At 40.3% G+C, this 27,081-nt stretch overlaps 3 protein-coding genes across 4 annotated transcripts in view; 1 reads left to right on the top strand and 2 right to left on the bottom strand.

The window, feature by feature from the left end:
- Nucleotides 1-1,409: 1,409 nt before the first annotated feature.
- Nucleotides 1,410-5,535, bottom strand: rbmx2 (RNA binding motif protein X-linked 2). Its single transcript, XM_058415286.1, has 6 exons — nucleotides 5,411-5,535; nucleotides 4,583-4,698; nucleotides 3,349-3,400; nucleotides 3,121-3,250; nucleotides 2,084-2,264; nucleotides 1,410-1,986 (listed from the first exon to the last, which is right to left on the bottom strand). Exons 1-6 carry the CDS (start codon nucleotides 5,413-5,415, stop codon nucleotides 1,523-1,525), a joined length of 948 nt encoding a protein of 315 aa, XP_058271269.1. The 5' UTR covers nucleotides 5,416-5,535; the 3' UTR covers nucleotides 1,410-1,522.
- Nucleotides 5,536-8,053: 2,518 nt separating this feature from the next.
- On the bottom strand, nucleotides 8,054-9,211 carry LOC131368978 (glucose-dependent insulinotropic receptor). Its single transcript, XM_058415284.1, has one exon. The coding sequence runs from the start codon at nucleotides 9,191-9,193 to the stop codon at nucleotides 8,054-8,056; it is 1,140 nt and encodes a 379-aa protein (XP_058271267.1). The 5' UTR covers nucleotides 9,194-9,211.
- Nucleotides 9,212-17,528: 8,317 nt separating this feature from the next.
- The window catches only part of slc25a14 (solute carrier family 25 member 14), a 13,059-nt gene continuing 3,506 nt past the window's right edge, over nucleotides 17,529-27,081 (top strand). The window contains exons 1-8 of one of the 2 annotated variants that reach the window (XM_058415046.1): nucleotides 17,529-17,712; nucleotides 18,269-18,367; nucleotides 19,135-19,273; nucleotides 22,055-22,149; nucleotides 24,454-24,539; nucleotides 25,049-25,144; nucleotides 25,882-26,006; nucleotides 26,358-26,571. In XM_058415046.1, the coding sequence (XP_058271029.1) occupies nucleotides 18,304-18,367; nucleotides 19,135-19,273; nucleotides 22,055-22,149; nucleotides 24,454-24,539; nucleotides 25,049-25,144; nucleotides 25,882-26,006; nucleotides 26,358-26,571 (819 nt within the window). In that variant the 5' untranslated portion in view covers nucleotides 17,529-17,712; nucleotides 18,269-18,303. Of the gene's footprint in view, nucleotides 17,713-17,739; nucleotides 18,368-19,134; nucleotides 19,274-22,054; nucleotides 22,150-24,453; nucleotides 24,540-25,048; nucleotides 25,145-25,881; nucleotides 26,007-26,357; nucleotides 26,572-27,081 lie in introns of those variants that run through there. The other variant, XM_058415045.1, reaches the window with a different exon arrangement.

Here is a 27,081-nt window from a genome sequence, read left to right on the forward strand (position 1 = left end):
TCCTGCCCTCAGCTTCCTGACACAGCGCTTAATAGAATTGGACAAGGCACTGAATAAATTTATGCGGATGAAGAGAGCAGGTGGTTCGATGATGAATTTGCCGTCGTTTCATGAGCCAGCCGTCAATATTCAGTTAACTGGAGCTCTGTTAATGAACCAAAGTAAATTGAAAATCATATAGAAATGGAATATAGGAATAGATTCTGAAACAAATCAGAGAGAAAACGTTCGTCGGATGATTTTCAACCGGACCGAAACAAGCCGTAACGCTAGGGGATGGGTGATATGAGGGAAATATCATATCAGGCTTTTTCTACGATACACGAGATGCCTCACGAATCACAGGTTTACTCACAAACTGCCAGATATACTGCAGAGTTGCATTAAAAGAATAAATAAATTAATTAAAACTTCAATAATAGCCGTTATTAATAAATGAGTGTACTGTTGCTTTTTTATATTTAAGATTTTGTTTAAAAAAATTGACAAAATAATCTTAAAATCTTTTTTTTTTTTTTTAGAAATATATCCGAATTTACAATTTTAAATTATTTTTAAAAAATGTTAACATGAATTGTTTATAATAATTTCTAAAAAATAATTGGAAATTAATTTTTTAATTAGATTTTTTTTAATAAATAAGAATTATAATTTAAGAATTGTTTTTTCTTTGGTTGTTGTATCTTAAAAAAAAAAAAGGTGCATTATGACATCACGATATTGATATTACGTCATCATTTCACCCAACCCTACTGAAAACTACACCTTAAAAAAAAATATATATATATATATATATAAAATTTCCATTTGAAATTCTCCGGTTTTCGTCGCTTTCTCATTTCAGGGACGTTCCAATCGATCTCCTTCACTCGTTCGTATTTGCTGAAAAGGTTCAGCTACCTTCCATAGAGCTGGTCGTGACAGATTTTGTTAACACCGAGCTGATTACAGGAGCAGAGAGAAGAGATTTCTCTAGAGAAGAAATAAAAAAATTTATTGTTTTTAATCACCTTTTCTTCTTAAATAGTTTCTGCTTAAAAAGCTTTACGTGATCTGTGCAGGATGTTGAGCAAAAACTTTTGAGACATTATATATATATATACACACACACACACATTTTACTCTCCTTCTCATTGGTGGATTCGTTCCAAGCTCGTAACCGATCACAGCTTCTTTTTCTCGTCTTCGGTGATCATGTGACTATAGAGATTATTTGTAATAATAACAATAATAAATAAATAAAAGCAATGAAAAGGAAATTCCTGTTGAGCAGGTGGAAGAAGATATCATGCACATCACGTACCACTCATGGTTCTTTTTTGTTGTTGAGTTTATGCACTAGTACCGTAATTCTATTTTGCTCTTTGTATCATTTGTATCAGTAATAAAAATATTTATGTCAAACGACGTGTGTTTAAAAACAAAAATCTTTTATTTACAATACGACAAAAACAGGTGTTATGATGTCACAACACGACATGGGAGAAAGAGAATACGTGGGCTCCGTGAAGCCGTCCTTGTTTCAGTTGCGTCTGTATTCCGAGTCTCTCCATTTTTCTCTCTCTCTGTCTCTATGGTGTCGTTCTCGATCTCTATCTTTTTCTCCGTCTCTCTCTCGATGTCTGTCCTTACCCCTGTCCCTTTCTCTGTCCCTCTCTCTTTCTCTCTCGCGTGGACGCTGCTGCTCGTCTTTCCCTCTTGCCTCGTCTCTACTCCTTCCCATCCTCCTTTCCTCCTCCCTCTCTCCTCCTCTCCTGTGATTTCCGTACTGATCCTCCATTCTTTCCCGCGAGCTCCTCGTCTCTTGACCTCTGGACTCTTGCGCCCCCTTCAGGGTGTACTTCTCATAACCTGTGTCCTCTTTCTCCTTCTTCACCCTCATGGCAGGAGCGGAGGGGGAGTCTGTCTGCGCTGTGCGCTTTTCCTCTTTTGCTTCCTTCTTCTTTTCTTTCTTATCCTTCTTCTTTTTCTTCTTTTCTTTTTTATCTGTTGTGGCAGATCACATCACACAACGCAAGCGTGAATTCTCCGCACTTCTCCGGAAAAATGTGTGTTCGGATTGGTTTAAAAGCTTATACCTTACCCTTTTTCGGTTTCTTTAACGGCAAAAGATATTCGCCTTCCGATTCCGACTCGGACGAAGACGCGACCGTGGGAGCGCAGCCTTGCTCCCTGAGATTCTTGGTGATGTCGTCGATGTCCTCCGAGTCTTTGGGTGGACGGTAATTAGACACGTGGTCCACACGCAACGTCCGGCCTTTGATCTGTGAAAATGTGGAAAACGTGATGCGCTGACGACGAAGGAGAAATCACACGTGTGATGTCGCGTCCACTCAGAAAGCTATGACTATATAACCTGCTTTATTACTGCATCTTAATATTCTAGTCGTCGTTATTATTTCTGAAAGGCTGTGACAGATTATAAACACATTTAGAAGCGGGTATTTATTCACTTTAATGCAGTAGAAGTGGTGTTTAAATCAAACGCCAGATCCAATGACGTCCACATCAGACTCCTTAGACGTGGTGTTTTTTTTAAGTACATTTAAAACACCAGGATCGATATTAAGACAGATATTAAGATTAAGAGGGAAGAGGTGGTTAAGGATCTGGGTTGTTGATGGGAGGATCAGGATTCAAGCCCCAGCACCACCAAACTCCACTGCTGGGCAATTGAGCAAGTCCCTTAACCCTCCCTGCTCCAGGGGTGCTGTATCATAACTGCCCCTGCGCTCTGACCCCAACTTCCTCAGCTAGGATATGTGAAGAAAAGAATTCCACTGTCCTGTATCGCATGTGTGGCGAACTGCTCCTCAGTTCTTAAGATACAGAGCACTAAACGGACTGTAGCAGGTTTTTCCCCGCTTATGCAGGAATAAAAAAAGTGATCATAGCATTAAAAATACGTAACAACAGACAGCTATAACATTTCATGTATGTTTATAGACAGTTATAACAACTTGTATGTCTTGTGAATGCACTGTAACATGATAGAAATGTGCAAGTGACCAGGAAGTCTAACTAAATCGTAGCTCGTATGCTACAAGGCCAAAAGTATACTCCAGAAACATTCTCGGTTATCAGCTCGGGGAAGCCGTGTGGTGTATCGTCTCGTCTCACCTTGATGCCGTTGAAGTTATCCACTGCTAGAATTGTGCTCCTCTGATCCTCATAGCAGAGAAAACAAAAGCCCTTGGACTTTCCCGTCTTCTTATCACGCACCAGGTTTATGTTGACGATCTCTCCGTACCTGTGACAAAGAAGAGAACGTGCAGGATGAGGAGAACGTGCAGGATGAAGAGGAAAGAGCAAAGGAGCGGTGTGTGATGAAAAGCGAAATGGACGTACTGCGAGAAAACACAGATGATGTCTCCTTCGGTCAGTTCGTACGGAAATCCACCTGCAGGAGACCACAAGGGCAGAGAGAAACATTCCTCCCCGTCACGTTTATGGGAAATAAAGCACTGTTTCATCATCCCTGCTAACTTAAATCAGTAATCATCTACCTTTCAATTTTCAAATGTGACTGGTTAATCTACTGATTATTTATTTATTTATTTTTATAAGAGGAGTTCTGACAGCATTTCCAGCTGTTATTCACATCACAGGATTATATTCACGAACTTATCATATTCTAATGTTAGGATAATTTGTTTCTATAGTAACAGCTCATTCACTGGAATTTATATGGAAACAAAATAAACATGGAATATCTGAAAGTGTTACTAACAAAGATATCTGACCATTGATGTGGTAAAGAGACACTTATTTAACATTGATGGAGGGAGGCTTGGTAACGTGAGAGAGAGAGACAATGAGAGAAAGAGAGAGTACAAGAGCGATAGAGAGAGAGTGAGAGAGAATGAGAAAGATAAGGAGACAGAGAGTGTGTGTGAGAGAGAGGAGAGAGAGAGAAAGAAAGAAAGAAAGAAAGAGACAGAGAGAGTGTGAAAAAGAGCGAGAGAGAGAGAGAGAAAGTGAGTGGGTCAGAGAGAATGGGGGGTGGGGAGGGAGAGAAGGAATGAAAGAGAAAGACAGGGAAAGGTAGGGACACAAGGAAGGGGGGAGAAAGAGAGAGAGATACCAGCATAGCCCCTTGCCCCTTTAATTAGTAGAGAGAGAGAGAATGATTCCAAATATTTCCAGCTGTAACAAATGATAAGAAATAACTTGTCCTGCTGATGATGTCCAGCGTGAAGACTCCTTCCATAAATGTTAAATTAATGTCTATTTACCGTAAGAATGAGCCGTTGCTATAGAAACAATAATTATTTGAATATTAAAACAAGTGTATGGTTATAATCCTGTGATGTGGTAGAAGAGGAATAACCACCACCTCAGGGTGTGCTGGTGTAGGAAAATAATCATCTCTGTGTTGCATGACGTCACGCCGCTAACAGCACAACCCACGTGTTTTATTCGTCATACAGTGAACCCTGCTGGTTGAACAGCTTTATATAAGCATGGACAATAATCTAATAAAGGTTTTAACACACCCAGAACCCAAGAGCACAGTTCACCAGGTTAAGTAAAGCTCTTCATGTGATGCAACTTTACTTTATTTGATTTTCTCCCCTCTCACCGATGAAAATCCAGGCGCTGTCCTTGTACTCTGAATGCCATGACACCGAGTCCTTAATGCCGAGATGAGCTTCTCTCTCATTCAGTTCATTGATGAGCTTCACTTTAGTAAGCGGACTGTGTGTGGAGAGAGAGAGAGAGAGAGAGAGATACAGAGACAGGGAGGGAGAGAGAGAGAGAGAGAGAGATACAGAGACAGGGAGGGAGGGAGAGAGAGAGAGAGATACAGAGAGAGAGATACAGAGACAGGGGGAGAGAGAGAGAGAGAGAGAGATACAGATACAGAGGGAGGGAGGGAGGGAGAGAGAGATACAGAGACAGGGAGGGAGGGAGAGAGAGAGAGAGAGATACAGAGACAGGGGGAGAGAGAGAGAGAGAGAGAGAGAGAGAGATGGTGGGAGACAGATAGAGGCAGAGTATCACAGGGAGAAAGATAAAGACAGAGAAAGTGATAGAGAGAGACAGAGAGAGAGAGATATACAGAGACGGGGGGGGATACAGAGACAGAGAGATATACAGAGACGGAGAGAGAGAGATAAACAGAGACAGAGAGATATACAGAGACGGGGAGAGAGAGAGAGAGAGAGAGAGAGAGATACAGAGACAGGGAGAGAGAGAGAGAGACGGACAGAGATTTAGCCATGTTAGCTTCATATTTAGAGTATCACCGATTACACTGAGTGCTAAGCTAACTAGCCGTCACACGCAGTGCACAAACCGATAGTTTATAATCATTTATTCAGGTACATTATACTACATTACGCTTGGACACAGCACTTAAAAATAATAAAATAAGTTTAATCTTTAAACACTAAAAACAGCCACTTACTTCATTGTAGGTTTGTTTTCTTGCGCTTACAAATCTACTTCCGCCGGCAACTTCCGAAATACAGGCGTATCAGAATTTACTTCCGTGTAGAAACAACCACGTTTATGTTAGAGAGTACGCAAATACGAATGAATAAATAAATAAATAAATACTACAGCATTTTGGCTTTTGAATAACTTAATATATAAAAAATGAAGTATAGTTATAGAGTTAAAATATTACCACAATGTTGGGGTTAGCTCGTGGCTACATGGGCACATACTATAAACTGGAGAATGCTAGAAAGTTCCTACTAGCACACTGATCATGTACACTATATGGCCAAACATTTGTGGACAAAAAAAAAAACTCTTTGAAGAATGGATTTAACATAATCTAAGTTAAAAATCATCAGAGTAAAATCATGAATTTGGGCAGTGGTAGCTTAAGGCTCTGGGTTGTTGATTGGAAGGCTGGAGTTCAAATTCGAGTTCATCACCAGCACAGGATCTCGCAATATCTCTGAACAATATCAGTTCCTTCTGTACAACATCAGGAGGATTCTGCCATTTCTATCCACACAGGCTGCTCAGGTGCTTGTTCAGTCTCTTGCCATTTCAAGACAGGACTACTGCAGCTCTCTACTGGCAGGTCTATCTCTGAATGCAATTCGTCCACTGCAAACGATCCGAAATGCAGCTGCTTGACTTGTTGTCTACACCACCCCTCTGCTCCGCTCCTCCACAGGCTTCTGGTAGCTGCATCAGATTCAAAACACTGATGCTAGCCTACAAAGCCAAGAATGGACCAGCACCATCTTACCTCAAAGCTCTTATTACTCCTCACACTGCATCTTGCTCCTTCAGATCTTCTAGCACTGCTCGACTGGTCCCACCATCTATCAGGGTAAGGGGTAGGTATACGTCTAGACTCTTCTCTGTTCTGGCACCAAGGTGGTGGAATGAACTTCCCCTAGATGTCCAAACAGCCGAGTCACTGACCGTCTTCAAACGACGGACGAAGACCTACGTCTTCCTGAAGCACTTAAACTAGCTCTTATTTTTCCCTGTTTGTTTTATGTATTGTTGTATGTTGGTTTTAGGCTGATGTTATCCTAAGTCTGTGAACTGTGAACCAGTGTTAATGTATTCACTAATAGAGTCTTCAAAGCACTCTTGTACGTCACTCTGGACAAGAGCGTAAGCCCCATGTGAGCCCCAGTACTGCCAAGCTGCCACTGTTGGGCCCCTGATCAAGGCCATTAACCTTCTCTTCTCCCAGGGTGCTGTACCATGGTTGACCCTGCGCTTTGACCCCAACTTCCAAAGCTGGGATAGGCAAAGAAAGGATTTCACTGTGCTGTACTGTATATGTGCCAAAAATAAATGGCTTCTTCTTTAAATTTTTCTTCTACAAAATTTAATTTAATTAAAATTTGTTTTTAAATATTAATTAAATTAATATTTAATTAAATATGTACCTCCAGGGTCCCCAGTTTGATCTGACATGATCTCCTAGTGTTCCTGTGTGTGTTTCCTCTGGTTTCTTCTCACCTCACAATAACATGCCAGAATCTGGACTGGTGACTCTAAATTGCCTGGGTGTGAATCAGAATGGGAATATAAGTGTGCCTGGTGACAGGTGATGGACTGGACTGCCATCAGAAGCAGCATTTTTTCCTGTCTCCTGTCATTCCTAATCCAGCTAACCAGTGAATTATTCTAGTAAGTATTAAAATTTTTAAAAGGGCTTCTTCTGAAATTGGTTAAAAGTCTTTATTCAGAGAAATGGCATAAAGAAACACAAACTGATCTTCATGTATACAATCTTGAACAACATTTTTACTCATATTGATTGCATTTACTACCTTTTTTTGTGTGAGGTGGTCCACATATTAACATGTTCCCAGTCCACCATTCCACACAATCCCAGTCCCAGTAACACTCATCCCAAACATCCCAAATAATCCCAATGCACCAGTATGCAGTTTCTGTAGCCTAGAGTTTCCTTTAACTATATAAGATAATCGGACCAAGCTGTGCTCATACATTATAATTTATTTACATGATCAGAAATAAATGTTGTTTTTCCTTGTTTCTTGTACCATCACCATACCTTTGTACATCACCTGGAAATATAAATAATCTAAGGGTACATAATTGAACTTTAGGGACCCATAATTTTCAATTTAAAGGCTAATTAAAGGTACACTGCATGCACCATTCCAATGGAAAAGAAAAGAAAAGTTTCAGTGACTTGTTTTGGAAGAAAAGAGGTTAATGGCCTTTATGAATTGGGCCGATCAAGATTGGAGTTAAGAACCCCATTTTGAAAAACCCCATATCGAAAATGCATACAAAAAATATACAAACATTTGAATCAATCATGTTAGACATGGTCATCTCTTACAGAGTTACACTGATACTGCAAACAACAAGGATTGAGACATCAGGCCATAACTGCTTATGGTCTTCTGATTTCAGTTAAGTAGAAGAAAGTGAGCCAAAATGTCAATAAAGCCATCTGTTCCACTGCATGAATAAAACAGCCAGACTCTCAAGACTCCACATCCATTATGGGATACAGCTCTTTTCCGGTCGTTGATGTCAAAACACTTAAGCGTTTCCTATGAGCGAAACAGACTGAAAGACTGCTGTTGTTTTGTTACACAGAGTTTGGACATGTTGACACAGCCAGAGGTACGGCAGCAGGCTTCCTAATAATGAACTGACCAGGTAGAGTGGGGTCTAAAGAGTTTCTGGTCTGAGTGGTCATCGTTTGCTCCGTGTTACTTTTAACGCAGCACTGTGTGACTTTAATACAAGCGAACATATCACAGAGTTGTTGTCGTACCTCCCTCTGCCAGAAGGCATAAACAAGAGGGTTGATGATGGAATTGGCGAGCCCCAGCAACCAGAGGTGGTTTTCTAAAAACCAGTAAAGCTTGCATGGTGGACACAGCACCTGAATAATGCTGACCACAAAGAAGGGGCACCAGCAGAGAGTAAAGCAACCCACCAGCAACGTGACAGTCTTGAATGCCTTGACGTGGCCCCAGTAACGACTAGGCAGGATGCAGCGGGAACTCACTTGCATGGCTTGTTCGATGCGGCGCTGATGGTTCCAGGCGATTTTCAGGATGTCTAGATAGAAGTAGATGAAGATCAACAGTATGGGGAAGAAGGTGGCACAGAAGACTATGGTGATGTTCTGAGGGTTGATGACCGAGAAGAAGGTACAGACGCTTTCGTACTGACTGTGCTGCATGTTCTTTACCATATTGGGCAAGAATCCTACGATAGTCGACAGCAGCCATAGACACACCAATACGCCGGCTGTCATCTTGGTGCCCATGAGTTGTGAGTAGCGTAGCGGCACTTTGATGGCCATGTACCGGTCCAGCGAGATGAAGAACATGGTGAATATGGATGCGGCACTGGGCGTGATGACAAAGGACATGCGCAGCAAGCACACTTCCTTGTGTATCATAACCGAGCGTCCTTTAATTGAATCCGTCGCGATAGCCGTAATAGCCAGACCCACTAGGATATCAGCGATGGCCAGGTTTAAGACAAAGTTCCAGCTGTGACTGCCTCCTTTACGGATCAGCAAGACCAAAGCGATGGCCACCAGTAGGTTGGTAAAGATGATCAGAGTAGATTGAACGCTGAGAATCCAGCCGATTACGACACCGTCTGCAGTTTCCTGAGCAGGGGTTGTGAAGACCGGAGTAGGTGAAGTCATCTCCTCTGAGTAGTCATGTCTCACCACTGGAAAGGATATAATCCCATTCGCAGTGACCATTGTTGCCTCAGTGTTCTGAATTTTCTCAGTAAACTCACATCACTCACGGTCCACAGTGATGCCACAAATTAATCTGAAGCAGGAAAAACAGAGTCATATGTCAGAAGCTGGAATGTTATTCGGAGACGCCTCTTCGTCACAACCGTGGTTTAACTGGTCCGACCCTTGTCCAGTCTGGCTGTCATCCAAATCTCATCTCTAGTGCATACTTTGTGCGTGAAGATGCTTTTTTCCCCCATTAATGTTCTATTTTGAAATTGAAGCCTAACCAGAATAGGATTTACAAGCTTTAGAAAAAAGCTGGTTAAAGTGTTTTGGGTTATATTATTTTACCATTTATCATTTTACCATGTTATTAGTAACAGTGTATATCGATATACAGATACATTCCTACAAACAAAATGGATCATATACAAACTATATATCATGTTGTGTTCATTTCCAAGTGTATAAAGTGTCGCTTTTTGTATTGGTTGAGCTGTAGTGTCTGTAAAATGTTCTTACACAGAATGACAGAGTCAGTGAGAGAGGGAAGAAGGACAGAGCTGTGGGAAGGACTTGGATGGGATTTCCAGCAGAATAGCGTCATTATCCGTAAGAGGTTATATGAGTGTATCAAAGTATCAGTACAAAACTATTTATTGCATCAAGGCCAGACAGAATAGATTCATTTCAATGATTTATAATGGCTAAAGAGCCGAGAGCATGTGAAGTAGAGCGTCTCAAATGAAACACACACATGCACATGCTGTATATAAATACATGTGCTGTATACATGCGCTGAAATGCTGTTTACTTACTTTAATTACTATTTACTGTACTAGATACCGCTGTGCCATAGAGTTTACTAATATAGCTAGTGGTCAAAAAATGGGAATTGCAACAAACACTAATAGAGTGGCGGAAATTAGTTAGCATTGTAGCACATCCGGTTCCATCTCCTCGATCCGTACGACGTATGACGAAACGATTTACGGCAGTTTCGGATATTTATAATACGGTTTTATAATACTACTAATAATATCATGTTATAATGTGTTGTTGGCAACAATTTCACGCATACGCAGAACAAAAACCTGAGATTTTCAGTTAAGAGGGGCATTAGGCAAGGGTGTAACAGCTCTCCTTGAATGGTTGCTGAATCAATTTTCTGTGTTATGTTAAATATTAATAAGTGTGAAATTCTTGCTCCGCATGAACAACCAGCTCGCTCAATCAGTAGCATACAGTGTTAAAACGGAAGTTAAATATTTGGGTATTCCTAAATAAAGAAATAAAAGAGAGACAAAATATTCTTTGTTGTACTTATGGCTACATAGGGATATAACTATGTTTGGCAGGGTTTTGCTGTCCAAGATGGAGAGTACATCCCGGCTTATTCATTAGGGATTTCAGAGAATATGACTCAGTGTTCATATTGAACAAAACAATCTTCAACGTTATTTGGAAAAAAAAAAAATGCCATTACAGTAGGAAAGCTGATATGATTAAGAGTAGTGAGGAAGGTGGCATGAAGGGTATGGATTTTTCTGTGATGAACGGTGTGCTAAAGTCGAAGTGGTTGATTAGTCATAAGGACTCCTTCTGGTTTAACATCCCTAATACAATTTTAGGAATCGATTTTTTTTTTTTTACTGTACTGTGATTATGATTTACAAAAACTGCCAATCAGATTTTCACCAGCAGGTTCTTCGATACTGGAACTTAATATTTAAACACAATTTTACTCCACATAATATACCCCTGTGGAACAACAGATGTATTCTAATTAATCGAAAATCTGGGCAATATCGGATAATTATGGTCATTTCCTTTTTATATTGCAGTGATTTGTGTGAAAAATAGAATCTACAATGCCCAATTAGAGAATACAACAAAATAATGAAGGCCATCCCAGTTTGTATTGTACTCTAATACTGTACTAGAAATGAGATCACTCTGTATTGAAGGTACAAATTTAAAGAGGAAACACTTTACAAATACGTTTATTAGAAAGGTATTAGCGAAACAATACTTCCCCAGTCAACTGAAAAGAAAATATGTTCTTCAAAGAAATTTAGTTGAAGAGGCAAAGAAAATAAAATAATATAATATTATTTATAATTTTATTAATAATATAGTAAAATATTTTATAATATATAAAACAATGAAGGGATATTTAGTATATTCAATCCTTCCTAAAGGCCAAAGAAGTGACATTTAAAATTCTCAGTGACATTTATTCATCTGATAACTTTGTGCATGAAAGATTTAATTGGGAGAACAATTCGTGCTGGTTTTGTTAGAAAGATGCATATGTTTTTCCTTTGTGAACCTGTACAGAGTTTCTGTACAGAGCTTCATTTCAAACACATAGGGATGTGGTGTCTCAAGCAGTTAAGGCTCTGGGTCACTGAACGGAAGGTCATGGGTTCGAGGCCCAGCACCACCAAGTTGCCACCATTGGGCCCTTGAGCAAGGCCCTTAACCCTCTCTGCTCCAGGGGCGCTGTATAATGGCTGACCCTGTGCTCTGACCCCAACCTCTAAGGATGGGATATATGAAGAAAGATTTTCACTGTGCTGTAATGTATGTGACAAATAAAGGCAATTTAATTTAATATACCAATACACCCTTTGACTATTAGTCTCAACTGAAGTTGGAGTATTGTTGAAAGATACAAACCTAGAATTTTTTGATAATTAATTATGTTGTGCAAACACTTTATTCATAGATGTAATTACTTGAAGGTTAAACCCAACTTCAGAATGAATTGAATGCCTCTTGATTACATGACTGACAGAAATGCCCGGAAACTCATATATAATTTGAACTTGTTTTTGGTGATAGAATAAGACCCAGATCCTTGTTTTTCCTTTTTTTTTCGGTTTTATTCTGGGTTTTTTTTTTGTTTTGTTTTAGTTTGGATTTGAACTATATGCATGAAGTTACTACAGAGGTTGTGGATTACATTAAACGTCATCAGGCCGAACAGAAAAAATTCACCTACTACAACCTGTTTTGTGTTTATACTAAAAAAGCGCTCTTACTAACTATTCCAGCTCCAACTTTCCATTCATAAAGATTCACCCACAAAAAGAGCATGGTGGAGTATTATCAGGGAACATGCTTTTAAATAAAGAGTGAAAGACTTCTTCATTAATTCAAAAGCCAACAGAAAAATGCTTTGTCAAAGGAACCAGGCTGATGCTAACTTCCGGGTTAGCCTACGCAAATACGTCATCCCTACAGCACTTTTTAGAGGCCCACTTGAGCCAGGAATCACGATGCCCCATGCTGGCTCTAGAAACATTTTTATTGGAGGACGAGCAGTGGACAAGACAGTTAATAACAGGGCTGCCACTTCTTACCATCCATCCATCCATTTTCTGTACCCGCTTTATTCCTTATTAGGGTGACGGGGATCTGCTGGAGCCTATCCCGGCACACATTGGGCGAAAGGCAGGGGTACACCAGTCCATCACCGGGTCACATATATAGACAGACAACCACACACACACACTCACTCCTATGAGCAATTTGGAATTATTAATCAACCTAATGTACATGTTTTTGGACTGTGGGAGGAGACCTGAGTACCCGGAGTAAACCCACGCAGGCATGGGGAGAACATGCAAACTCCACACAGAAAGGCCCCTTGCCACTTCTTACCAAATTGGGCTAATTCAAAAGTACTACAGACCGTTAAAAATTGTGTTTTTATAGTAAATAATCAAATCTAATAGATCTCTGCAAACAAACTAACAATAAAGCGTAAGCAAAGACAGTGTTTCTATGGAGTACAGAATCATTTCTAGTGTAAAATATTAAATTTAAAGATATAAGAAAGAAGGATTATGGTGAGGATAATGTCCGTATATCAGAAATGTGTGCAGCATCAGCTGAGAAAAATTTTCCTTTTCCAATGTCTGTCTTTTTCCCCCTAGTTTTAGGTCTTTAGTGTGGTTTTATCGTAAGAAGTAATTTGGGATTTTGCTTAAATTTGGCAACCCAGGTTAAAATTGATAGCTCTCCTCGCATGAGACTGGAAACACAGCTGCTGTAATTAAACACAGAACTTATCTAAAACCATTAAATAGCTTTTAGCAGAAGTGTGATAGTGTCCCAACCTCATTTTGCTTGAGGTTATGCCTCATTAAAGATATCCTGCAACACCGAAATCTACAGTCACATGTCCCCGCTGATCAGATATCTGAAATCCTACAGAGTGTACACAATAAAGCCCGGCTCTCATGCCAGACAATGCGGCAGTGGTATTCATGCCTGCTAGACTGTTCATTGCTATTGAAAGCAACACTTGCTCAGCAGTTATTTCGCTGGACATCTGTTTACACGCAGCCCAGCTCGCTCCTCACCTACACATTACCATCAGCCTTTAACTTTAACCACCCCCCCTAAACTGCCCTGGGAACCGTCTGGACTGCTTGCTTTCCCTCTGGCTCGGATAGGACAGGACGCATGGTGATTTTCCTGAGGTTCTTCAGGTGGCTGAGCTGAGGATGTCTTTAAAGCGGAGACTTTTGTCCATGCTGTTGTGTTGTGTGTATTGTGTTGCTTCCATCTTTTGCCTCCAACCGGACAGGAACATCTGTCTTTCTCAGGGCACCAGGTATGTTTTAGTTTTGTTTTCAGGAACGTTCTGCTGTTTCTGGGTATGAAGGTGAGACAGTTCAAACTCTGTTCTATGGGGGATGACCCAGTTTAACCCTTTTTACCAGTACACCAGGGTTCCGAAAATAGACATTTTCAATCAGTATAAACAAATGAATAATTTACTGTCTATGATTCTGAAATAAAATGAGTCAAGACTCTGGTAACTTTGGACTCTGTTGGCTTTGGACTCTGTCCGGTTTCCTCCCACAATCCAAAAACATGTACATTAGGTTGGTTGGTAATTCTAAATTGCCCATGGAGTGAGTGTGAGTGAGTGTGGTTGTCTGTCTATATGTGGCCCTGTGATGGACTGGTGACCTGTCCAGGGTGTACCCCTGCCTTTCGCCCAATGTGTGCTGGGACAGGCTCCAGCAGATCCGTCACCCTAATTAGGACAGCTTTATATACACTATATTGCCAAAAGTTTTGGAACACCCCTCCATATCATTGAATTCAGGGGTTGGGCTCGGCCCCTTAGTTCCAGTGAAAGGAACTCTTAATGCTTCAGCATACCAAGACATTTTGGATAATTTGATGGTCCCAATAGTTTGGGGATAGCTCCATCCTGTTCCAACATGACTGCACACCAGTGCAAAAAGCAAGATCCATAAAGACATGGATGAGCGAGTTTGGTGTGGAGGAACTTGACTGGCCTGCACAGAGTCCTGACCTCAACCCGATAGAATGCCTTTAGGATGAATTAGAGTGGGGACTGGGAGCCAGACCTTCTCATCCATCAGTGCCTGACCTCACAAATGCACTTCTAGAGGGATGGTCAAAAATTCCCATAAACACACTCCTAAACCTTGTGGAAAGCCTTCCCGAGTTGAAGCTGTTATAGCTGCAAAGGTCGGGCTAACTCCATATTACATTCATGTGCATGTAAAGGCAGGCATCCCAAAACTTTTGGCAATATAGTATATTGAGTTGAAACTGTATCTATTTTTATCAGCGTGCTCTTATGTTTTTGTTCTTGGGGCTAGTTTTAAAGTATTACACAACCATAAACATTGTTTTATATAATTAATCAGAATAAAATGTAATAGAGGTCTGAAAACAATGGCTCTAACTTTTTCTGTATCTACTCCAGGAGTCTGGTGACGGTCTTTCAGCAGCTTTTCCAGCGAGTCGCAAGGCATCTTCGTACAGCACTGTGAGACTACAGAAGGATTCATCTCCTCTGTTCTTTTCAATCCGGACAGAAGCTAAAAACTGCAACGGTCATCTACAGCCTGAGATTTCCAATCCATCTGATCTGGCACGACGAACCTTTCCGAAGCTCCAGAGCTAGTCTCTTCTTTTCTACCCCATCAGAATGTATTGAATGGAAAGAAAAGTATTAAAAGGTTCATATGTTGTTAATGCGGATAAAGTTATGGTTGAAGTGGACGCTCGGGATGATGCTGGATGATGTTCACTCGAGGATAGAGCTGTGTTAATACACTGCTGAGAAGGTAGAACATTTCCAGAGTAAAAGAGTTTCTACGAATTCCTTTTTTAGGAACAATACAGTAAATATGTACCAAATATGGATATTTATTCCAGAGCTTTCCACTCAGTCAGAGCACCAGTTCCTGATTTGGACTAATATTCCAGTTAGATTAAAGTTAAAAATTTATATTTATACTAGTTTAGTTATAGAGTTTTGAGATGACCTCTTGTCAGTTAGTGTTATAACTATAAGCATTAATACAATAACCATAACAACCTCGAGACTAGTTTATAGTAAACTCCAGTGCCATCATGTGTCAAAAAAGAGAAAAGACAATAAAAAGTATTACCCATTAACAGAGATCTATAGAGGCAGATGTGATACAGAGTCAGGTTTGAGAATAATGATTGTAAAGCAATTTAGTTTTTTTTTTCTGAATGATTGCTTTGAATCTCTTGTTATGAAGCATGATTCTGTCTGATGAAGGAGAAATGCAGAGTACTTTATCCCCAAAACTTACAGTGAACTATATTGACTCTTGGAATCAGTCCTTTCCTGATTGACACATATAGAATTCTATCCTCTTATACTGTGGACTACAAATAAATGCTAAGAAATGATGTTTCTCTTCAGATGTTATGTTCTGTTAGTGAAAAGTAATAATGGGTTTCTCTTTTTTCTGTTTTACACAAATACTGCACTCTTGTCATTTTGGAGTCCTTGGACCTTTTTTTTTAGACCCACTCTCTCACTCACTCCATCTCTCTCTCTCTCCCCTTCACTCACTCACTCTCACTTACTCCATTTCTCTCTCTCTCTCTCTCTCTCTCTCTCTCACACACTCACTCACGCTCTCTCTCCTTCACTCACTCTGAATCTTTCTCTCTCTCTCACTCACTTATTCCCTTACTCCTTCACCCACTCACTCACTCACTCACTCACTCACTGATTCACTCACTCACTCCATTTCTCTCTCTCTCTCTCTCATTCTCTCTCCCACTCACTCCTACTAAGCGTTTTATCCTGCTCAGGGTCACAGTGAATCCAGAGCCGGTCTGAGGAACAGCGGGTGTGACACAGGATAAACCCTGGATAAGACGCCAACACAGGGCACCATGTACAAACCCCTACATGTTCATGCACAACCAGAGGCAGTTTATAGCCTGTTCACCGACTGGCACGTTTTTGGGAGGTGGGAGGAAATCTGAGAATCTGAAGGAAATCCCACATGGACATGAGGAGAACATGGGAAACTTCACTTCCCACACACACACACACACTGTAAACTAAACTCAGGTTTGAACTCAGGACCTTAGAGCTGTGCCAACAAGCCACCCTAGCTTTACTTCACATTGAAAAAAAAACAAAAACACTGTAGTTTATACTGACTAAATACTTGAATACGTTTTAGTGTTGATATTTTACACCGGACTAAAATTAAATTAAAAAATTAAAATTAATCAAAATTAAATAAATAAAACAAAATACTCCTTTAACTAATAATTAAATAATTAAAATGTAATAATAACAACACCAACAACACCACCAGTAATAATAATAATAATATATTATATTGATAATTATTATCATTAATAATAAGCAAGTCTGTGAAGTAAATGACAACAACAATAATAATAATTATGATTATTATTACCATTATTGTTATTCTTTTTCTTCTTATTATTATTCTGCAAAGTAAATGACAACAACAACAATAATAAAAATATTGTTGTTATTATAATAATATAATTATTATAATTATAATAATTATAATAATAATAATAAGTATAATAATGATGATAACAATAATAATAATAATTATTATTGTTATTATTGTTATCATAATAATAATAAAAAATAATAATAATAATAATTATTATTATTATTATTATTGTCATTTTCTTCACAGACTTGTTCAGTTTTGCTGAACTTTTAATAAATCTGCTGAACAAATAAATGAAGAAAAAAACCCCAAATAAATAAAGACTAACTGTTTAGTTTGTTGTTATTTATGTTTAAATCTGAGTGAAAATAATAATTAAAAAAGTATATATGTAACATATTTCTATACTTGTAAATAAAGTGTAAACGTCTATACAGTGTCCCGTAAAATGTGTTTATAACATTTGATATATTAAACATGTTAATTCTTAAAGAACTAAATGACAACAAAATCGTCCAGAGGCTCAGGGTGACTTTGGTATTACGTCACTCAGAGAAAAAATGGGCTGGACTTCCGGCCAACGACACTTCCGGTTCTTTCCCGATTCGTGGGAAAATGAAAACTGAAAAGTGTTGAGCTCCTGAAGTTTTTTTTTTGCGGTGCCTCGTGAAGCTTTCTTACTTTTCTTTTTCTTTTTGTTTTTTGTTTTTGTTGCAAGGTCAATGGAGTCCATCGTGAAATAGCGGAGAGCGCTTTAGAACTTCATATCAGGTGCGTGTTAAAGGTTGCAAGGTGATAAACACCGCAGGTTTAAAGAAAAGGACACAGTTTCCTACTTTGATGGTGTGACACGGGTTAGCTTAGCAGGCTAGCGGTCAGCTAATTGCACTAGTTGAATGTAGCAACATGGCGTGCGGGATGAAACATGCTGACGGGAGGAACTGCTTTAAACGTGCAGTAACTTTTAAAGAGAAATACAGGTAGAAGTGGATAGATTTGTAATTCACTGCGATGTGGTTCGGGAGACAAATTAGCGGACCGCTGTCAATCAAAACACACTGTTCAACGGAAACGGGTCCAACCCGATGTCACTCGGACCAATCACGTTCGCGCATCAGGTGATGGGCAGCTCGATCAGCCAATCACGGTGCAGCAGGTTTGCTATGGCGCTGTCATGAATTTCTAATGCGGTCTTTTTTTTCCCGGTGCACATTTTTGGCTATGTACCCTTCTACACTGGACGTCTTCACAACCGGCTCTATGATGATTCACGATGTCCGGTTGAAGCAGTTTGTTTTTAACTATTTTGGCTTCTTATTGTTTTTAGTGGGCCTCCACCAGGCTGAAGGAACCTCCACGGAAATGGCCAGCCTGAACTGGAAGCCGTTTGTGTATGGAGGAATGGCATCGATCGTTGCAGAATTTGGTGAGATCGTGCATATTGTTTTTTATCCCTTGTTCCATGATGATGATGATGATGATGATGATGATAATGGTGAGAACTGTCACCATGGCAATCTGGTTCAAAATGAAATTCTCTCATTGAAGGCTGCACATATCGGGTGGCTGGAGCTGCCTGATGTGTGCAAATGTGATGCAAAAGTGATGCAAAGCTCAAATTTCACTCCTGCTTTAATTACTGCATATTTACCATAGATGGGCCTTAGAACTCTAACGACATAGGTAAACATTCCATTTGCATGCACGTGCATCGCCCTAATTACTGCAGATCTTTAACGAATACTGTATATATTGAGACTTAGTGTATAGGGGATATGCGATCGAGAGTCTGTTCACACCTGGTATTAAAATCCGTCTCAAAAACTGATCACAAGGCATTTACATGTAGCATTACGAATGCGACCTCGAATTTCAGCGTCGATTTATCACGTCAGCCGTCTTTCTTCTTCCTCTCCATCCTAATGCGTAAAATGAAAGGTGGTGAAAGATGTTAAGTATGATATTTTCTTAAATCTAACCGATGCAGAGATAGATTTCCGGGCGTAATGCACACAGACCAAAGCGCATTCTGCCCTCTTCCACATCCCCTAGCTAGATTGGCCAGTGCCGCCGTGAACGTGATTGACAGGGGGCACATACTTTCGTTACACCCCTCCTTCTCAGATCTTTCAAACGTCTCATCTGAAGTGCATCTCGTAATAACACGGAATCTCTGATGAATTTTAACCCCAGGTACCTTCCCTATCGATCTGACCAAAACCCGGCTCCAGGTCCAAGGCCAGTCTCAGTGCATGGAGGTCCGCTACAGAGGCATGTTCCACGCTCTGCTCAGGATCGGACGAGAAGAAGGCATCCGGGCTTTGTATTCTGGGTAAGAACACGCCATCTGATCGAATATGATGTTCAGCAGACTCACCTGGTGTAAAAATCTCTTGAGCTAAAATAAACAAACATCTAACACGAACGTCTGTGCTTCTCCGGAGATTACGAAAGCTTCTACTTTCTTTCATCTTGTTGGGCGCTGGCTAGCCGAGTCGCGACTCTGTAGCTGCTTTGCATTCTGAATTTTTTCGCTCCAGCGTCTCTACTGCTTCCTCGCCCGACATCACTGCAAAATAATGAGATGTGAAAGATTTAGATATTGTTTTTTCCCCTGTCTATTAATTCCAATCGTATGTGTAATAAAGGTGACATCAGAGCAGGACATGATCGCTAACTTCTCATGGAACCAAACAGCTAAGCAATCAAGTAGCAATTTAATACCAAACTCCCCCAAAACACATGAGCACTAATTCAGTATAAAAATATTTCACGTGCCCCTGGTTCCTCTGCCACCCGTTCTCAGACTCCTCTGCTATTTTATGAGGCGTATATCATATCGCTCACCCAAGCTGCAATCATTTAAAAATAGCTGATGTTAAAACCACATGGTGTACAGATAGGTTCCTGGCAAGACCAGAGTGCTTACAGTACTGGAACACGGCGGCCATTTTGTCCGACGATATCGGAGCTCAGACCCGGACAGAACGGTATGAGCGAGTGTCTGGATGCTTGAGGATTTATTCCATGAAGTTCTGATGATTTCAGAGTGCAGAGGTTATTATTAAACGTGCGCCCGAGGATGTGCGACTGAGCGACAGACTCGAGTCACCTGACCCAGGTTATCACTTTCACTGTAGTGAATAAATCGCCTGGAATTAGCTTCAGACGTTAAGGAGGAAATCTGCATGGCACAGAGACACAAACACGGCGAGGAGAGCGCCTTCCTGTCCGGGTTCTTTCGCATGCACACACAAGCTCAAAGACAACTGGCTACTGTCCCTGTGATTGACAGCGGAGATAATTTAGGCCCCTCCCACTCACACAGCATGGGATACTCCCTTATTAATTAATAGGAAACAGAATGTGAACTCAGTTGCTGTGAACACTTTGAACGATCTCCTGTCTTGATATTGGATATGTACTCTCACTGTCCACTTTATTAGGAACTCATTTTCGTAGCTTTTTAATCATGTAGCAGCAGTTTGGCACAATCCATACGATCCTACACATGCAGGTCAAGAGCTTAACTCTAACATTCACGTCAGAACGGGTTTACACGTGACATCAGAAGCGTGATCACATTCTGCGTGAAAGTAAACTCTACAGACCGCTGTGTGAGAAAGTCCCACTCCAAGCATGCCATGGTTAAAGTGTTCCTCTTGTGAGCTTAAACGAAGTTCTTGACCTAGGTCTGCATGAGTTTATGCATTGTGTCACTCTGCTGCATGTAAAACGTGTTCCTAATAAAGTGGCTGCTCGACATGTATACCTAACAATATGTAGTAAGATTTCTGATATTCAGAACACATCCATTCGATTGAACGGGTTTAGTTTAACGTCATGTGGCAAGTTTTATAGTCAAACTACAGACTAAAAAGCAGAAGTATTGGCACCCCCGGCCATGTAAGACAGATAAACACAGGAGCGCCTCTCTCATTGTAACATCGAATGATGTGATATTTGTACAAATATTGTTTCATTTTGTTTTGGTATATTTTAACTAGTTTTTTGACTAAAGAAACAAATCAGTAACGGTCAAGAGTTTACTTCAAGCCGGTCACTCAGCTTAGGTTTTCTTCTCATGTTTGTTCTGCAACCCGGCGAGTTTGTTTAACCACAGAGATAACGCCTTAAAGAGTGTGACAATGTGGACAGCATGTAACATGAGAAACGGCGCCATAAACAATAACAACAGATGCCCTTTGTAAACTCTGGTGCTTAAGACGACGCTGTGATGTATAAAACAGTTGAAAATGAGGGGTTTACAAATAGTTAAACCTTGTTACGTGCTTCTGGAAACTGATCTGTGAATGATTATTATAATGTAATGAACATTCCAGCTGCCAAATTGAGAACATCGGACGAAAAGATTTCATCCGTAAAACCTTCGTACGAATGTTTACATGAGAAAATCCCGTCAATTTGGATAAAAAACGTTCATGCTCCTGACTGTGTTCTCCAGACGTTTCCTTCGGGGAGTCTAAAAACAGTTAAGATCTTTTTTTATGCCGCATGCTATTTGTTTGCTGAACTCAAAATAGAAAAAAGGAAGTTTATATGTATTTGTGATTTGTTTTCTGTGATCCTTTCACACGTTTCCTGTATAATTTGTTTGTGGTGGGTCCTATTAAGTCACATTAGGGCACTTGAATTCGAATTTATCCGAAACCCGTGACTTAATACCGTGTCCAATGCTGCCAACCCTGTGGACTTTGAGGACGACAACACCCTCTTAATTAATACACACTAACATTCTACATACGCTGTATCTGCATCACACTGTACACTGTACATAACTGCAGAAAGGACATTGTTCATATCACACTCTCCACTGTTTACAATCATTTATAATCACACTCTCCGGGGTCACCCAAATGAGGATGAGGTTCCCTTTTGAGTCTGGTTCCTCTCCAGGTTCCTTCCTCATACCATCTAAGGGAGTTTTTCCTCGCTACAGTCACCTCAGGTTCGCTCACTAGGGATGATTTTGTCTAACATCTAGGATGTTTTTTGTTTCTTATGTTCTGTAAAGCTGCTTTCAGACGATGTCCATTGTTAAAAGTGCTATACAAATAAATTTGAATTGTATTGTTGATTTTCTGTGTTGAAGGATCTCACCAGCACTGCTGAGGCAGGCGTCATACGGGACGATTAAAATCGGGACGTACAACACGCTGAAGAAATTATTTGTGAGCCGTCCCGAGGGTGAGTACGGAAATTCGTTCTGACATTCACCCGACGTTCCAGTCGAATCAGTGTAACGTCAGTGTGAGAAACGTCAGAATTAGTACTTTTAGTAGTCGCAGTAGTACCGGGAGTCTCAGCTCAGTAAAGTGATGCGTTCACCCTGTTGGTGTAACAAACACAAAAATAGGGGCCTTTCTGTGTGGAGTTTGCATGTTCTCCCCGTGCCTGTGTGGGTTTACTCCGGGTACTCCGGTTTCTCCCACAGTCCAAAAACATGTACATTAGGTTGGTTGGTAATTCTAAATTGCCCATAGGAGTGAGTGAGTGTGTGTGTGTGTGTGTGTGTGTGTGTGTGTGTGGTTGTCTGTCTATATGTGTGGCCCTGTGATGGACTGGTAACCTGTCCAGGGTGTACCCTGCCTTTCGCCCAATGTGTGCTGGGATAGGCTCCAGCAGATCCTCGTCACCCTAATTAGGAATAAAACCTAAAAGAGTATAAGAAGGGAGCTTATTGTTGCATTTGTGAATTATTTAATAAATAAGTAGTTATTGCATAAGTGTGTGTGTGTGTGTGTGTGTGTGTGTGTATATATATATATATATATATATATATATATATATATATATATATATATATATATATATATATATATATATATATATACACGTGTATATATACATGTGTTTATATATATACGCTATATGGCCAAAAGTATTCGGTCACCCATCCAAATAATCAGAATCAGGTGTTCCAATCACTTCCATGGCCACAGGTGTATAAAATCAAGCACTTAGGCATGCAGACTGTTTTTACAAACATTTGTGAAAGAATGGGTCGCTCTCAACAAATCCAGTCGTGAAATTTCCTCGCTCCTAAGTATTCCACAGTCAACTGTCAGCTGTATTATAAGAACGTGGAAGTGTTTGGGAACGACAGCAACTCAGCCACGAAGTGGTAGGCCACGTAAACTGACGGAGCGGGGTCAGCGGATGCTGAGGCGCATAGTGCGAAGAGGTCGCCAACTTTCTGCAGAGTCAATCGCTACAGACCTCCAAACTTCATGTGGCCTTCAGATTAGCTCAAGAACAGTGTGCAGAGAGCTTCATGGAATGGGTTTCCATGGCTGAGCAGCTGCATCCAAGCCATACATCACCAAGTGCAATGCAAAGCGTCGGATGCAGTGGTGTAAAGCACGCCGCCACTGGACTCTAGAGCAGTGGAGATGCGTTCTCTGGAGTGACGAATCGCGCTTCTCCATCTGGCAATCTGATGGACGAGTCTGGGTTTGGCGGTTGCCAGGAGAACGGTACTTGTCTGACTGCATTGTGCCAAGTGTAAAGTTTGGTGGAGGGGGGATTATGGTGTGGGGTTGTTTTTCAGGAGCTGGGCTTGGCCCCTTAGTTCCAGTGAAAGGAACTCTGAATGCTTCAGCATACCAAGACATTTTGGACAATTCCATGCTCCCAACTTTGTGGGAACAGTTTGGAGCTGGCCCCTTCCTCTTCCAACATGACTGTGCACCAGTGACCAAAGCAAGGTCCATAAAGACATGGATGACAGAGTCTGGTGTGGAGGAACTTGACTGGCCTGCACAGAGTCCTGACCTCAACCCGATAGAACACCTTTGGGATGAATTAGAGCGGAGACTGAGAGCCAGGCCTTCTCGTCCAACATCAGTGTGTGACCTCACAAATGCGCTTCTGGAAGAATGGTCAAAAATTCCCATAAACACACTCCTAAACCTTGTGGACAGCCTTCCCAGAAGAGTTGAAGCTGTTATAGCTGCAAAGGGTGGACCGACGTCATATTGAACCCTATGGATTAGGAATGGGATGTCACTTAAGTTCATATGCGAGTCAAGGCAGGTGAGCGAATACTTTTGGCAATATAGTGTATATATACACACGCGCATGCGCACACACAAATATAAGGGAAAATGTGATGCCCTATGTAACTATTATTTAATCCACAAATTTACATTTTTTACAATTTTTGTTTCTTCATAAAGTCATCTTTGAGCTTTGTTCAAGCTTCTGTTTTTTTTATTATTATTATTAATGTTTAGTTTTCTTTCACTGATTGGTGGAGTAAATATCTGGCAAATGGCAAAGATTCTAGAAAAATCTGGAAATGTTTACACTATAAATAGACTTGAAGTTTTTTTCTTTTGTCTGGATTTTATTTTTATATCCGCTGTGATTTTTTTTTAATCATATTTATACTATTTACCATGTAAGAGTTTCATTTTGAAGTACTTCTGAGTTTGTTTGCGTCTCTGTGACACTCTGAAGCTGAAGTTTGTTGCTCTTTGCTGCTTGCAGACGAGACGATGGTCATCAACGTGTTCTGCGGCGTCGTCTCGGGAGTTCTGTCCTCTTCTTTAGCGAACCCTACAGACGTGCTGAAGGTAAGATGTGAAATTAAACCCTCAGCTTTAATTCCTCAGCTGCCGAGAGCTCAATTCTGATTCTGGTCGTACTGGAGTAACAGGACGTATCGATCCTCTAAAAGTAGTTCCGGCTGCACAGTTTTTTAATTCATTATTTGTACAAATAACCATAGAAGATATGTAGAATATGAGCTGGAAGAAAACATCAGATTAATTCTTGACCTTTGTAGACGTTTGTGAGCAAGTAAAGTGACCGGAAAATTGACTTCTGGTCAGTCACATTATAGACACTCCATTCTACTATATCAAAACTGCATAACTGTTAGAGAAGTAATGTTAAACGGATATAAAGTATAAACAGATATAAAGTATGATGCTGTTGTTCTTAAAAACGTATTAACGTATGTGAAAATATATTTCTACACGACTGTATGGAGAGTTGTGCTATTTGTCCAGAGACATCATGGTGTCTAGAGGATTGTAGTGAATATCATGTTGTGTTTTGTTTGTCTCTGTGTTGTATACAGATTCGCATGCAGGCTCAGGGCAGTCTACTGCAAGGCAGCATGATGGCCAACTTCATCAACATCTACCAGACAGAGGGCACACGAGGACTCTGGAGGGTGAGGAAGTGAAAAGAAGAACTCGCAAATATGAATTTAAACCACATGGCTGTCTTCAGAGCCGCTGATTCACTAAAACTCTGGTTCACTTATTCACTAATACACAAAAACACTGATTCTCTGATAGATTGATTCTCTGATAGATTGATTCTAAGAGAGATTGATTCTCTGATTCATTGATTCTCTGATTCATTGATTTATTGATTCACTGATTTATTAATTCACCAATTCATTGATTCACCAATTCATTGATTCTCTGATTCACTGGTTCACTAATGTTTTGATTCATTGATGCACAGATTCATTGGTTCTCTGATTTATTGATGCACTGATTCATTCATTGATTCACTGATTCATTTATTGATTCACTGATTTGTTCATTGATTCACTGATTCATTCATTGATTGAAAAGCGTGACTGAAAGCGTTAGTCATCCATTAGAGATGATACGACCCAACATTCATACACTAGACACTAAAGTACTATAGTGCATAGTGTAAGTGTGTAGTGTATAGCACGCCATTTGGGATGCAGCTATAGTGTTATACTTCAGTTAAAATCAAACACAAAAATTTCTTAAATTACGAATAAATATAATGAAATATAAATTTGATGTAATCAAACCTCACTAAAAATATCTCAATGTTATATTGTTTACAGGACCTTATTTATTTTCTCTAGTCTATGCTGTAGTACAGTGTTGTAAGTTCTGCTAACGCTGGACTCGTGCGTTTCAGGGCGTCATCCCAACAGCACAGAGAGCCGCCATTGTGGTCGGCGTTGAGCTTCCGGTGTACGACATCACCAAGAAGCACTTGATTGCTTCGGGGCTGATGGGAGACACAGTTCTGACTCATTTCATGTGAGAAACACTTGTTTATAAATCTCATATTAATTTACGCTGACACCTCGTGACTGTATTAACATGTAGTTAGCAGAAGCTTTTGCAGTGTTGACTCCACATTGCCAAATGTGTAAAGTGTGAAATGGCTTGTTGCTTAGCAACAGAATCCCAGTGTGAAATTGAATAGTACGTGTCAAACAACAAAACCCAGGATTCTTTTCAACCGGAGTTTACTAGGACCCAGGGGGAACTTTTCATTTCATGTGTGAGAAACTTATACTATATGTTGTATACATGATGTAGTCAGAAGGTGTACCGGTTTGTGTTTATGATTTGCCTCGTGATCACATCCCGGTTTTCTCTCCACAGTTCCAGTTTTGCATGCGGTCTGGCAGGAGCGCTCGCCTCCAACCCTGTGGACGTGGTCAGGACGCGGATGATGAACCAGCGCGTGTTGTCCGGGAATTTTCTCTACAAAGGCACGCTGGACGGACTCATGCAGACGTGGAGGAACGAAGGTTTTTTTGCCCTGTACAAGGGCTTCTGGCCCAACTGGCTACGTCTCGGACCCTGGAACATCATCGTATCCTTTACGGCTGATTTATTCTGGTTTATACTGGTTCACACTGTCACCTGTGTATCTTCTACACGAGTTGAAACGTCACTGTTTGTCAGGTTTCCGAGGCGAACTGTAGTGTTTCTTGAGATCACCTTCTCTTTAAAACTATCAACCATCATCATTATTGTTGTCATTATCTGGGACTCAAATCCAGAACTCCAAAAGTGTTTACTGGTCTAGAAAATCCAGATGGTACACAAAACAAAACAGATGTTTTATTAAGCTTGAAGGTATGAGAGGTTTTTAAACATGCAAACACTAACCCCAGAAGGAAAACTGATTAGTATTAGTACTCAGTAACTCTTGATTAAACAGATTCTCAAACACAGCAGCCATCTTGCTATAACTAAATCCGATAGAAAACAATTCTTCCTAATGCGCATGTCTGTTTGATGTGTTGGTTATTACATCGAATGACCACTAGAGGTCAGTATATAGTCAAAATGTTTTGTCTAATCTAAATGAAAACTTCTT

This window comes from Hemibagrus wyckioides, linkage group LG18 (assembly GCF_019097595.1).
Source record: "Hemibagrus wyckioides isolate EC202008001 linkage group LG18, SWU_Hwy_1.0, whole genome shotgun sequence".
Classification (NCBI taxonomy): Eukaryota; Metazoa; Chordata; class Actinopteri; order Siluriformes; family Bagridae; genus Hemibagrus; species Hemibagrus wyckioides.